The 14,814-nt window shown below is 46.0% G+C and overlaps 1 protein-coding gene across 2 annotated transcripts; it reads left to right on the top strand.

The window, feature by feature from the left end:
- Positions 1 to 4,488: 4,488 nt before the first annotated feature.
- On the top strand, positions 4,489 to 14,154 carry LOC128122855 (immunity-related GTPase family M protein 1-like). Of its 2 annotated transcripts, XM_052758627.1 has the most exons (3): positions 4,489 to 4,861; positions 6,473 to 6,512; positions 10,598 to 14,154. In XM_052758627.1, the coding sequence occupies exons 2-3, from the start codon at positions 6,492 to 6,494 to the stop codon at positions 11,819 to 11,821; spliced, it is 1,245 nt and encodes a 414-aa protein (XP_052614587.1). In that variant the 5' UTR covers positions 4,489 to 4,861; positions 6,473 to 6,491; the 3' UTR covers positions 11,822 to 14,154. The 2 variants fall into 2 exon arrangements, with proteins under 2 accessions (XP_052614587.1, XP_052614588.1); XM_052758628.1 differs by lacking the exon at positions 6,473 to 6,512 and having other exon boundaries at positions 4,490 to 4,861.
- The last annotated feature ends 660 nt before the right edge of the window (positions 14,155 to 14,814 follow it).

The raw sequence follows: 14,814 nt of genomic DNA, 5'->3' as shown, positions 1-14,814 counted from the left end.
AGACTCCCAGGAAAGGTCTGCAAAGAAGTCAGAGAAGTTTTGTTTGTCATCCTCATGATGCTCAGAAATAATTTCTGATGCCGAGTTTATAGCGTGGATTTCGCTGCAGTGTGCTCAGTGTTAAAGTGAGGGGGCTTGCTCTTTGAAAGTTGTGGGTGTTACTGCTGAGGTTGTGTGTGTTTGTCATGGGGAATCTAACCTGGCCCCAGTACTGAGGAAACTGACATGCTGACTGTGATTTCACTCTTAGCCCGCTGCAAAAGCAGGGTGTAAATTCTCTCTATGTCTTAGAACATATGTGTAGATTTTCTTTTTGCTAGTTGTATATACAGACCTATTTATGTACAGATACAGAAATATATGTACACATTATAAATTCATCACACACATGTATGATGTATGGCATGTAACATACATGGTGTTAATCCTTATCATAAATAACTAATAAGAGTATACAATATAAATATGTGTTGGTTTTTGTTCTTTTTTATTTTTGATAACTTCCCATGAGTCCTGTATCTATATCACTCCCACTCCTTCCTTCCTCCACATACTCCTCCTGAGCTCCCAAATGTATCTTTTGGAGGGTGACTGAGACAGAGTTTCTCTGTTTAACAGCCCTGGCTGTCCTGGAACTCACTTTGTAGACCAGGCTGGCCTCCTACTCACAGAGATCCACCTGCCTCTGCCTCCTGAGTGCTGGGATTAAAGGTGTGAGCCACCACTGCCTGCCCACTCCCCAGATGTTTTTAATAATACATTTATTTTTGGTTTTCTTTATTAAAAAAAATTATTTTATTTTATGTGCATTGGCATTTTTGCATGTACGTCTGTGTGAAGGTGTCAGATTTTGGAGTTAGAGACAGTTGTTAGCTGCCATATGGGTGTTTGGAACTGAACCTGAGTTCGGCGCTCTTAACCATTGAGCCATCTCTCCAGCCCCTTTTTTTGGTTTTCCGAGAGAGGATTTCTCTGTGTAGCCCTGGCTGTCCTGGAACTTGCTCTGTAGACCAGGCTGGTCTTGAACTCACAGAAATCTGCCTGCCTCTGCCTCCCAAGTGGTGGGATTGAAGGAGTGTGCCATCACTGCCCAGCAATAATGGATTTTTTAAAAAGATATAATTTGTGTGTGTGTGTGTGTGTGTGTGTGTGTGTGTGTGTGTGTGTGTGTGTGTGTGTTTGTATAAATAGGGATATCCAGGGGAGCCAAAGGCATTGGATTCCCTTCAGCTAGAGTTGAGAGGTAGTTGGGATCCTGAGGTAGGTGCTGGGAACAGAACTTGGGTCCTCTGCAAGAGCAGTATACACTCTTGATCTCTGAGATCTCTCTCCAGTCCCTTATGGTGGCTTTTTAAGAATAAAGTTTAGCCTTGCGATGGTGACACATGCCTTAAATCCAGCACTCCGGAGGCAGAGCCAGGCAGATCTCTGTGAATTGGAGGACAGCCTGAGCTACAGAGTGAGATCGGGGACAGGTACCAAAACTACACAGAGAAACCCTATCTTGGAAAGAAAAAAAAAAGAATAAAGTTTCAGGGCTGGAGAGATTTCTCAAAGGACCAAATGCCACTGACCGAGCAGGAGGACCTGACTTTGAATATCTACCATCTATATAAAAGAACAGGTGTGGTAGTGCATGCCTGTGAGGAATTTGGTGGGGATAGGTGGATCGCAGGAGCCTGCTGGTCAGCTGGTCTAGTCAAAACAGCAACATCCAGGTTCTGTGAGAGACCTTGTCTCTGAAAATAAGGTGGAGGGTAATAGAGGAAGACCCATGACATTGATCTCTGATCTCTTACACAAACATACAGGCAAGCACCATGGTGCACACACATGCATACACACACACCCACACACCACACACACATTCTATTTTTCAAATTTCACTTGTAACATCAAAAGTGTCAAAACCTATTTCCACCACCATGGAGGGTCTCCCATACGACAGCCATCTCTCCACACATCATATCCCAGGGTCTTCTCTCTTTATTTACCAAGGAGGAACTGACACACAGAAGTAAACTTATGCAGGAGGCTCAGCTAGTCTGACGTGTAAATATAGGGCTACCCTCAGACATTATCTCCCCAGAAGAGTCTGCAACACTTTAGCATGAACAGGCAGCTGCTTTCAGTATAGTGCTCCAAACAGAGCAGAATGAGCTACAGAGAGACACTATGAAAGAGCTCTGATTGCCCGGGAATTGGAAGGCTGCTCAGGGATAGACTTGCTTTCACTTGAGAGCTTGGGAAGGAGGTCCTGCTGTGAAGACAGTTACTGGTTGTAGAGGGGTTACTTCTGCAGAACTGACATGTCCCCTCCTGGGATGCTCACAGGCTCAAGAAGTAAACAACATTCACAAGGCCCCTCTCCACAACGTTATATAAGAAATAGCAATTCTGGGGAAGAAGGGTCTCTGAACAGTGGCGCTGCTAGGCAACTCCAGGAATACAGCTTTCATGACCTTTGACACACACTGGATTGGCTTTGCATCGATGTAGCCTCTGAAACACTCTGCTTCTGAAAGTAGCCCTTTGCCTATTGCTGCAAGCCACAGGAAAATGTAATGGAATCCAGCTATTATCACAAAAGGTACTACTTGGAAAAGTTAAGGACTTTTCTGAATGTCAAGCCAAGGCTTAAGAAGTCCTGGTGATATTTTAGCTTTTGTATATATATTATCTGGTCCTACAATGATTTTCTTTTTTTAAAAAAAAAACTTATTTATTTTATTTGTAAGAGTGTTTTGTTTGCATGCTTATGTATGTGCATCACACATGTGCCTGGTACCCAAGGAAGTCAGAAGAGGGTGCCAGATGCTCTGGAACTGGAGTTACAGATGGTTGTTAGCTACTAGGCAAATGTTTGGACTTGAACCCAGGTCCTCAGATACAGCAACCAGTCCTCTTAACCTCTGAGCCATTACTCCAGGCCCCAGTGTTTTTCTTGTAATGCTATATGTGCTTCCAAGAACTGCCAACAGTGTATTTATCTAAATTTCCTATCAAGCATCCAAGGCCAAACTGAAACAACACCTGTCTTCTAGGTCAGGCAGATAGCTTTATTTCTCGTGCAATTTAGGGTGAGACCCTCCTTTCCTATACAACCTTACTAATAGACCCCAACTTCTTACCTAACCACTTCTAGGAATGTAGACTGAGCACATAGATCCCCTTTGCGATACTAACCGGGCATTAGCACTCAGTTGACCTCCTCTTTTACCACTCCCATTTGGGGTTGTAATAGAAAGCCTGACAGTCACTGCCTGAGGAAAATTCTTACCTACCCTTATGACGCCATAAGAATTCAAGCCTGGTGACCTTGCTCTGGCAGAGGACTGCTATTGCTTGGGTTTTAACTGGATTCCTGAAAGACTTGGGGAGAACTGAGAGAATAAGGAGACTGAGAGGAGGAGAGAGAGAGGAAAAAAGAGAACGGAAGAACTAGATGGTAAGAACTGGAGAGGAATGGACTAGATGGGAAGAACTAGACTGAAGGACTAAAGGAGAGTACTAGAGGAACAAGATGGAAGATGAAGAAGAGCCAGATGGGGAAGAACAAGATGAGAGAGATGAGATGGGAGAGGAGCTGATATGGGAAAGAACTAGATGGATGAGAACCTAGATGGGGCAGAACTAGGAAGAGAGAATTAGAACTTAGAGGGGACAGCAGATAAATGTAGAGAGAAATCAGGCAAGACAGGGGCTAGGCATGAGAGCAGAATAGAAGCTGTGTAGAGAGAGAACTGACTCAGAAGAATAAAGTGTATGGACTAAGGAGTTTCGTGTATAAAGATTCATTTCTTATCATCAAAGATTAATTATCAGCTGGTTGTAGATTCTTCCTGAATGTTGGGAGGGGACTATTGAAGGGCTGGACCCCCATCGTCCCCAGTAGCCTATGTTCCTGTAACCCTAAGAAACCCATTGGTTTAGCAAACTAGACTTGGGTGGAATCGCTTCTCTGGGAGCCCTTGGTGGCCTATCTGGGGTGACTAGTTACTTGCTTAGCTCTCCCTGGGAACAAACACACAATGCCGGTTCTCACTCACATCCATGTAATGAGCATAGTGGTCACTATGGCAAGAAAGCATAAGAGAGTTTGAAGCATAACTAACTGTAAGCATGTAATGTCAGAACCCAGCCACCACTGCTAGGCCACAGCACCTCCAGTCTGCTCTTCTCAGACACTGACAGGTGCCCTACTGACACACTGTGAGTCTCTAGCTAACAGACTTCCTGGTTGGTGCCTGAGTGTCTGCAGCTCTCTAAGTGCTGGGGTTCATAGGGTTTGAAGGGGTTAGGTGTTATTTTCTGAGCAAGAGGGGACTCCAAAAAGGGAGGCAAGCAGGATTCACCAGGAGGCTCTGAGTGCAGTTTGGATATCACTGTTCCTGGGCAGACTTCCCACCCTCAAGCCTGGCCCTCTGACAGAACCCTGCACCCCATCACTGCAGGAAGAGTTTGGAGCCTGTGTTGCTGAATCCTGAAAACCAGCCATTTCCAGGAACAGAAACTGAAAGCTGCTCTGGAAGCAGGTTCCTCCCTCTGGGGAGGCAGGCAGGGCTCCTGCCTACAAATGAGGAGTGGAGCCCGGTCCAGAGTGGAGCAGAGTACAGAGTGGAGCCGCTTCCAGAGTGGACCAAGGTCCAGAGTGGAGCAGGGTCTGAGAGGAGCAGAGTACAGTGTGGAGCAGAGTACAAAGTGGAGCAGGGTCTGAGAGGAAGCCCAGGAGCTCAGGCTTCCCTTCAGCTGCTCCCCTCCTCTATCGCTCTTCCCAGGAGGACCCCAGCCCTCCACTGCTCGACTGTCTCCTCCTGAACATCCTGGGCCTGGATTCCAGTTTTACAAGGCTTCTGAGCAGGTAGGTGAGAGGCTCCTAAGTGCAGCTTGGCCTATAAACTGCTCAGGGCATGAGAGTCTGGAGTCTGGTGTTCCTCTCAGGGATTGTGTGCAGCAGGCACCTGCCCTGATCTTCTTCAGGACCACACAGTCCCTTGTGTTTTGGCTGAAAAGAGTCTTTCCAACCCACCAGCAGAGAGGCAATGTGCCCCTTTCTTACCTCATATCCCTGGATTGTGGGTCTTCTTAGGAGGCCTAGTTCAGAAAAAGCAGATGGGGTTTCACACAATCTCTCAGCCACTGGCCAGAGTCCAGCATCAGAACTTCCCACTGGCAATATTGGGATGTCCCAGGATTATGTAAACACATTGGTTCTCTTTTCAGAGCTCACAGAGACTGGAAACTTGAAAGATTGAGGTCCTAAGCAAATCTTCTATTCATATTATAATATATATATTTAATAATTCCGTTCAGTTTTTTTAAAAATTATTTATTCAGTGTGTGTCTTTGTGTGTCTGTGTCTGTGTGCATGTGGATGTCAGGGGATAACCTGTGGGGCTGATTCTTTCTGCAACTGAACTCGTGTTGTCAGACTTGCTGGCAAGTATGTTTACTTGCTAAGCCATCTCACTGGCCCCTTTAAAACACACAGCCGAAACATCGAAACAAGGCAAAAACCAGTTCAAGTATTTCATCTGCATTAGAGAAACTGGCACACCACAGTCACTAGCTCAGTCCTTCATGGAGCGTTAGAGTGTGTATCCGTGTTGCACACTTTAAATACATCCCAGAGCATGCTCGCAGGGTCCAAGGCTGTTCCCGAGGACCCTGGGGTGGATCCCCTGGGGTGGACCTAATGGTGAAGAGTGTAGGAACAAAGGAGGGGTTGAGGGTGCGATAGGATCTATGTTCACAAAAGCCCCTGACAGCTCAGAACCGTGGCTAGTCTAGGCTGGTTCCCCCGTCTCTGCAGTACCTTTGATGGAGGCTCAGGCTGGGTGAGGTGGCCCACACGTGTCAGCATAGCACTGGGGAAGTGCGGCAGAAGATTCAGGTCAAGGTTACACAGGGAGTTCTAGACTAGCACAGTGGATGTGAGACTGCGATTTGCATTTTAAAATGTACACTCTTTATTAGTCTATAATAATTGCGTAAAATAATGGGTTGTGGGCCAGTGAGCTTGCTTAGTGGGTAGAAGTGATTGCTCCCAAGCCTGATGACCTGAGATTGATCCCAAGGACCCACATGGGAGAAGGAGAGAACTGACTCCCACAGGCTGTCCTCTGACTTCTACGTGCGCATTTGCCATGCTCAACACACCTGCCACACATATAAATAAATAAATGCAAAAACGGAGACATTTCTTAAAGTATCAGGTTTCATGATGGCATTTTCACATATGGATAAGGTCAGTCTTCATTAGGGTCCTGGGCTCTGACAACACAGCTGACAGGAAGCATCTTAAGGGAGGAAGGCTTATGTGGCTCCTGTTAAGAGGATGCAGCCCAGCAGGGTGGGGAAGGTGTGGCCACAGGGGCTCAAGTCAGCTGATCTCAGGATTCCACAGTCTGGACATAGAGAGAGGTGCATGCTGGGGCTCAGCTTCATTTCACCCCTTTGTCTTTTTATCCAGTTCCGGACCCCAATCCGTGATGGCAATGTCTCCATCCAAGGTGAGTCTGGCTCCCTCAGGTAACCCTCTGTGGAAACTGTCTCAGGGATCTACATAAAGGTGGCCTCACTAATGCCTCAGGTGTGTACAGTCCAGTCAGGCAGGCAACCGAAATTGACCCTCACAGGGGCTTCGAGCATCTTGCACCCCCTATTACCCATAGTTTTTATTTTGTTTTACTTAAGTCACAACATATGGGTGGGTCATCAGGAACTTTTTAGTAAAGTTGTGCAGTTGGAATAAGTATAATAAAACACAAGTCTCTGGATATTATTGCACATGTCTTTAGTTCCAGTCTCAGGAGGCAGAGGTAGATGGATCTCTGTGAGTTCGAGGCCAGCCTGGTCTACATAATGTGTTCCGGGAAAGCCAGGGCTCTATAGAGAGACTCTATCTAAAAAATAAATAAATAAAATAAAATACAAATCAACTGATTCCAGTAGAATCACATGTAGCCTATGTGAACCACACAGCAGAACCCCTCATTCAGTTGTGTGTGTGTGTGTACCTGTGCAATCATGCATCCATGCATGTGTGTGAGAGCATGCCCTGGCTTCTATGAAGTGCACCTCTTCCTGTGAGTATGTTAGGAGATCCCTGAGTCATGGCTCACAGGGTCTGATTCTCCTCCCAGGCCTGGCTGTCTCTCTCCAGTGAATTTGCTTGTCGGGCTCCCTTCAGAGGCCAGGAGGGCCTGTTCCTCATCCTCCACATGGATCTCTGACCCATGTGCCCAGGGGTGAACCAGAGACATCAGAGGTATAAATTGAACAGGGCCCTCAAATAGGGAAGTGTGGGCACTTGAACTCCAGACTGACCTCTTGAGGGTTCCCTCTTGGCAAAGCCTGGTCACTGTCTGAGCCACGGTTCCTGTAGCTGTCCACATGAACAGCTCTACAGGACTCCTCCTGGTATTTTGTCACAGGAGTGAAAAAGGCAGCTACTCCAGTTATCTGCAGAAAACTAGGGATTTAGGAATTTGCCCACAATTCACCAAGCCAGCAGCTTTGGGGACTCAGGATGGGGTGTCAGCCTACTCTTTCCATGTGGAGACTAAAGCCAGTCCCTCAGGCTGATGAACAGAGGTTTGTGGGGAGCAGTGGTGTGCTGCAGGCAGGAGAGCCCGTCCCAGAAGATGAGCAAGTGAGACAGAGGATGCTCCCACTGGGAGTATGGAGAAGAAACCAGTACCAAAAACTTAAGGGTGCCTGAGAAGCACCTTCCACAGACAAGAGCCCTGGATTTCGAGGGAAAACACCTGGGCACAGTCTGGTTATTTCATGGAACTCAGGAGTAATTCTGGAAGAGAGATTTTTTTCTTCTTTCTTTTCTTTTCTCTTCTCTTCTCTTCTCTTTCTTCCCTCCTTCCTTCCTTTCTCCCTTCCTTCCTTCCTTCCTTCCTTCCTTCCTTCCTTCCTTCCTTCCTTCCTTCCTTTCTTTCTTTCTTCTTTCTTTCAACAGGGTTTCTCTGTGTAGTCCTGGCTATACTGGAACTCACTCTGTAGCCCATGCTGGCCTAGAACTCACAGAGATTTGCCTGCCTCTGCCTCCCTTGCTCAGTGCTGGGATTAAAGGCATACTCTGCCACCACCTAGATGGCAGGGAGCTTCTTAAAGGACAGAAAAACTATGTGAGACTCAAGGAAATTTCCCAAATATATGGTGCTGAGTTTCAAATGCTTTTAGTCTTTTACACACACAAAACAGGAAAATAAAATTTCAAGAGGAAGAGTCCCATCAATCTCTCCAAATTCTGGAACAGCACATGCCTGTCCCATGTAGGGCCTTTATCTAAGAACAGTGGTTAAGGTATATGCTGCTGTCTTGCATCTCAAGATTTGGTGTGGTCCTGTGAAATGGTTGGAGTCCTGTCCTCACACTAATATGTCTCAGTGTCCTCTCCAGAAGGCCAGCACTCTAGTGATTACCTGTGCCGGGTATGGGTTAATCATCCTACATCTTCCATCTTTTAAAAATTAATTTCCTTTTTTTTTGGGAAGGTCTCTCACTATGTAGCCCTCACTGTTTGGCCTAGAACTCACAGACACTCTCCTGCCTCTGCCTCCCAGTGCTGGGATTAAAGACATGCACCACCATGCCCAGCTTGGTATCATTTTTAATCATGTGCATATGTGTGTCTGTGTGGAGCATAGGCACATTTGTACAGTGCCTCAGGAACCCAGAAGAGGGCGTCAGATCCTCTGGAATTGGAGTTCCAGGAGGATGTGGATCGCCTGATATAGATTCTGGGAAAGGAGCCTACATCCTATGGAAAGGCAATAAGTGCTCTTAACCCCTGAGCCATCTCTCCAAGCCCCGCACCTCCATCCTTGATGTTGGAAAATTATGTTTCCCAATCCTGTCCCACAAAATACTTGAGTGCCGTGGCAAGGATTTAGTCAAGAACAGAAACATGATTGAATGGCCTACCCTAAGAAGGTCATCTGTATCTCTGTATCAGTGTCCCCATGGCTCAAAGAATAGGTTAGAAGAGGACATGGGAAGTATGTAAAAACTGTAGAGAGCATGCTCGTGTGTGTGTCAGTGGTTTGTGTGTTTGTGTGTGTGTGTGTGTGTGTGTGTGTGTGTGTAAAATGTTGACTTCTGAACTAGCTTAGTGGTGGCACTTTTGAACGCACTGCAGCTGTGGTTACTTGTACAAGATCACCATAGGACGGGGCCTGTTGACATCCTGTTATGGAAAGGGGAGGGTATGGTGAGTCCCCACCCCTCCCTGAGGATTTACACACAGTAAATAGTTGATGAAGGAAGGAGGGACATTTTTGTCAGTCCCTAGCCACTGAGAAAATGCACATGCTGCTGTAAGACAATTCTCACTCCTGCTTTTATAAACACTCAAATGAGACTCACTGGGCCAAAAAGAAGGGAAAAAAAACCCACAAATAATGAAAAACAACCATGAATGTAGAAGGGGGACAGGCTGGGAAGAGGACAGACATCACTGGGAACAGGGGGAGGGCTAGAAAAATGAACGGGTGGGCATGAATACAATAAAAAACACATGATGTTCATGTGTGCAAATGTCATACTAAAACCCAGTATTATATCATTAATGTATACGAAAATTGCTGAGCGTGATGGTGCATGCTTTAATCACAGCATTGAGGAGGTAGAGGCAGGCAGATCTGAGTGCAAGGCCAGCCTGGTCTACAGAGCAAGTTCAGGTCAGCCAGGGCTACACTGTCTCAAAACAAAAACAGCCAAAAATTATATGTGCTAATCAAAACATTAAAAAGAAACCTGTTCACAGAAGAATTTCAGTCTGTATGTTAATAAGAATAGCTGCAGTGATAATAGACAGCCCACATGCTGTCTTAAAATTGATGGAATTTTTATTCTTTTTTAAAGATTTAGTTTTATGTGTATGTGTGCCTGAGTGTCTGTATATGCACATGTGCAGGCAGGAATTCTTGGAGTCCAGAAGAGGGTTTTGGAATCCCTGGAACTGTAGTCAGAGGTGCTTATGAGCCACCCAGTGGGGTGGGAACCAAGCCCAGGTCCTCTGCAAGAGCAGCCAGTGCGCTTAACCACTGAGCGGTCTCTCCAGACCCAGATGAGATTATTTGGAAACCGGGAGGCTTTGCTGTTGAACCTGACATATAGCAGTGTGTTTATTCTGCCTCAACTACTGAAGCCACGGGGGAGAGGAAAGCACTTTTCAGAGTGCAACAGGGATGACCAGCCTCTGAAGCACAAGGCTGAGTCAAGTGAAGACTTGTGGGTCCTCCAGACAGGGAGCTGCCACAGGCTGTTCCCTGCTCTGCATGCTCTTCCTCGGTGGTCCTGGCAACCAGGAAGGGGTGAGTATGGACATTTGTACCCAGTAAGAGAACTGCCTGACATTGCAGTGCTTAGCTTTGGGGTTCAGTGTTGCAGTAACAGCTACAGAACTATCCTTGCACACCAAGAATGTGCTCATGCACAGGAGGCTCAGCTAGTTCTGTCTGTAATCAGCAGGTCTTGATGTCGACTGGCTGTGGATCTGAAAGCCTGGACAAGGAACAGTGTTTTCCTGTGGGTGCCTGTGTTCACAGCCCTCCTAACTCCCTTCCTAATGTATCTACAGGTTGCTCCTTTGCTCACCAACATGGAAGAGACAGTTGGGTCTGTCGAAAATAAAGATTTTACATGCTTCTTGGAATCTATACCCATTCACAAAAACAGCAGTATTTTATCTGTAGAAGTTGTCAAGAATATTGAGGCTGCTGTGAAAGATGGAAAGTTGGGAGAAGTGGTCTCCATAGTCAAAGATATCAATCAGGAAGTATCAAGAAGCACAGTGAAAATTGCTGTGACTGGGGACTCTGGCAATGGCATGTCATCCTTCATCAATGCCCTTAGGCTCATTGGACATAAAGAGGAGGATTCAGCTCCCACTGAGGTGGTGAGGACCACCCAGAAACCAGCCTGTTACTTCTCCTCCAGCTTTCCCAAGGTGGACCTGTGCGACCTGCCTGGCACAGGGGTCACAGCCCAGAGCATGGAGAACTACCTGGAGGAGATGGAGTTTGACAAATATGACCTTATCATCATCATCGCTTCTGAGCAGTTCAGTTCAAACCATGTGAAGCTGGCCAAAGCCATGCAGAGAATGAGAAAGAGGTTCTATGTCGTCTGGACAAAGCTGGACAGGGACCTCGGTACAAGTGCCCACTCAGAACCCCAGCTACTGCGGAGTATCCAGGAGAGTATTCAGGAGAACCTCCAGAAGGAGGGGGTTAAGGTGCCACCCATATTTCTCGTATCCAGCATTGATCCTTCATCACATGACTTCCCGAAGCTCAGAGACACACTGAAAAAAGACATCTCCAGCATCAGACATGATGGTCTCTTAGGAACCCTTTTCCAAATCTGCAAGAAGACTATTAATGAGAAAGTAGAATCCATTAGTAGGAGCATAGATGAGGATAATCTAAAAGGTTTTGGAATCTCAAATCCAGATAATCTGGGAGAATGTCAGAAGGTCTTCCAAGAAATGTTTGGTGTGGATGAGAGATCTCTCCACCAGGTGGCTCTGAATATGAGCCAGCCTGATGCTTGTTCCAGGTATGCCATGCCATCTCAGGTTACACAGAGAGACCAACAAGATGGCTGGACTGTGTCTGAGCTGTATCATTCCAGAACTCAATATTTCTTTACAAGTCTTAACTACTACATCAGTTGCTATTTTGACTCTCGCCGTCATAGACACATGCAACAGAAACATATGCTTGATGAAGTTGCTATGCAAACCAAGAAAACTCTGTGGGAAATTCTGGAAAATAACATTATCCTTCCTCAGAAGGGCTAGACAACTGAGGTCCTCTCCCCAGTTCTGTCTACCCGAAGTTGAGCTTACCTGAGCTTTGGATTCCAAGTTCCTTGAGGTTAATGGTCCACCTTCCTTGATGTGTGTACCCCTCAGGAAACTCCATAATGGATTTTGCTTTTTACTCTTTGTTTAATTTTATTAGCTGAACTATCTGGGATCCCAATATAGAAGTAATTTCCTTATTTTGACTGTACAGAATCTCACGTTTGACACACAGTTATCTTTGCACCTCTGATAGATATTGTTTCTCTAAGAGGCCTCCTGGTTTTCCCATCTCTCTTTCCCCTCTCTTCTTCTTCCCTGTCTTGGGTGGCAGTGCATCCCTGGGGGAATGAAGAAGAGCTTGCTTTTGTCCAAGGTCTGAAAGCATGGCTGGTAGAGGCCTGGTCTCTGACCTCTCCTCCGATGTCTAAAGAGAGGGGAATGAACTCTGCACCACTGGAAATGGGATTCACCAACACTGCCCCCAATGGCGTCATGTCTAGTCATGGCCCCTCCCACTCTGTGCATTCACAGTCCCCTATTGGATCTGAACTTCTTCAGCCACCTCTAACTCTACAGGCCAGACACGCGGACCCTCCTCTCTTCCACATGGAGCTTTCCCATTTCCCTCAGTTGTTTTTGTGTGTGTGTGTGTGTGTGTGTGTGTGTGTGTGTGTGTGTGTGTGTGTGTGCTTATCTAAGACAGAGGCTGCCCGGCATTCTGTCACCTCTCTTTCTGTCAGGCCATCCTTTAACTGTCTCAGCCCTGTGCCCTCCACTTCTTTCAGGACACTAATTACTCCCCCACTTCCCACCATTACAGTGTCACATCCCAGCACACCTGCTTTCATGTCAGTTGTTCCAGGAAGGGTATGTTGGCCTCGTAGTTTGACAGTCCAGCCATCGTTGCTGGAAGTCATCACAGCAGGAGCACAGGGCAGCTGGCCACATTGTGTCCACAGTCAGGAAGCAGAGAGAGAAAGATGGATACCGTTCCTTGGCACACTCTTCCTTTCTTTCAGCCCAAGACCCCAGCCCATAGAATGATTCCATCCACGTTCAGAGTGGATCTTCCAACCGCACTGAACCAAGTCGAGAAACTCACTCATAAATGTGCCCAAACGTCTGTTTGCATTCTAGATCCTGCCAAATTGACATTCAGTATTAACCATATAGGTACTGTCTTAGAAGAGGGGTACATTGGAGTTTTATTGATTAATAATGTGAAGAAGATTGGGAGTGGCTCAGTGTGGGGTGTTTACCCACCAACCTCACAGCTCCCCAGAGTTTTCTCGAGTGCGAGCAGCAGGAAATATTAGATAGAAGGATTTAGATTGTGGAGATAAACAGATAGAAAAAAAGGATAGCCTCAAGAGGGCCTGGAACCTATTCCACAGGCCGTGAAAGTTTCTGCCCCAGGGTTTTTATAGAGAGGCCAAGGGGTGGAGCAAAAGACCTCCTCCCTCCAGCACAGCCAAGTGCAGACCATCTCAGACACCTGCACTCAGGCCTGTGGTCCTCATCATCCTCTCTATGCAAATCTGCTGAGTAAAGCCTGGAGGAACCTGAAAATGGGCTCCCACAGCTCACTAGTACATAGCTTGCCTAGCTCACAGGAGGCTATGGTTTTGATACACAGAAAGGAAGAAACAAAACCTGTTTTGAGAGAGGAAGAAAATGCCAATTGTATTTGTTGAGAAAAATGCATCAATTGTATCATCTTGCCGGCACAACTTTGTGAAAAAGCATCACGTGATTGTAAAAGGTAGGTCTACTTTATATGCTGGGTAAGGATGGGATGGACTAAGACCTGTCAGTGGTGGTGGGATTGGGGTTGAGGGGAATAAAGCTCTGGCTAGCCTCACATTCCACCTGCTCAAATCTGTTAGTGTAAATCGATGGACTCCCAGGAAAGGTCTGCAAAGAAGTCACAGAAGTTTTGTTTGTCATCCTCATGATGATCAGAAATAATTTCTGACGCCGAGTTTATAGCGTGGATTTCTCTGCAGTGTGCTCACTATTAAAGTGAGGGGGCTTGCTCTTTGAAAGTTGTGGGTGTTACTGCTGAGGTTGTGTGTGTTTGTCACAGGGAATCTAACCTGGCCCCAGCACTGAGGAAACTGACATGAAGACTGTGATTTCACTCTTAGCCCGCTGCAAAAGCAGGATGTAAATTCTCTATGTCTTAGAACATAAATGTAGATTTTCTTTTTGCTAGTTATATATACATACTTATTTATGTACAGATACAGAAATATATGTACTCATTATATATTCATCACACACATGTATGATGTATGGCATGTAACATACATGGTGTTAATCCCTATCATAAATAACTAATAAGAGTATACAATATAAATATGTGTTGGTTTTTGTTCTTTTTTATTTTTGATAACTTCCCATGAGTCCTGTATCTATATCACTCCCACTCCTTCCTTCCTCCACATACTCCTCCTGAGCTCCCCAAATGTATCTTTTGGAGGGTGACTGAGACAGAGTTTCTCTGTTTAACAGCCCTGGCTGTCCTGGAACTCACTTTGTAGACCAGGCTGGCCTCCTACTCACAGAGATCCACCTGCCTCTGCCCCCTGAGTGCTGGGATTAAAGGTGTGCGCCACCACTGCCTGCCCACTCCCCAAATGTTTTTAATAATAATTTTTTTTGGTTTTTCTTTTTTTAAAAAAGATTTATTTATTAATTTATTATGTATACAGTATACAGCCTGCATGTATGCCTGCACGCCAGAAGAGGGCACCAGATCTCATTACAAATGGTTGTGAGCCACCATGTGGTTGCTGGGAATTGAACTTGGGACTTTTGGAAGAGCAGTCAGTGCTCTTAGCCTCTCAGCCATCTCTCCAGCCCCAGGTTTTTCTTTTTTTAAAAAATAATTTATTTAATTTTATGTCCATTGGCATTTACCTGCATGTACATGTTTGAGGGTGTCAGGTTTTGGAGTTATAAACAGTTGTTAGCTGCCATGTGGG

The sequence above is a fragment of the Peromyscus californicus genome, unplaced genomic scaffold (genome assembly GCF_007827085.1).
Source record: "Peromyscus californicus insignis strain IS unplaced genomic scaffold, ASM782708v3 Scaffold_3__1_contigs__length_106647218, whole genome shotgun sequence".
NCBI lineage: Eukaryota > Metazoa > Chordata > Mammalia > Rodentia > Cricetidae > Peromyscus > Peromyscus californicus.
This window is presented reverse-complemented; position numbering and strand designations above follow the sequence as displayed.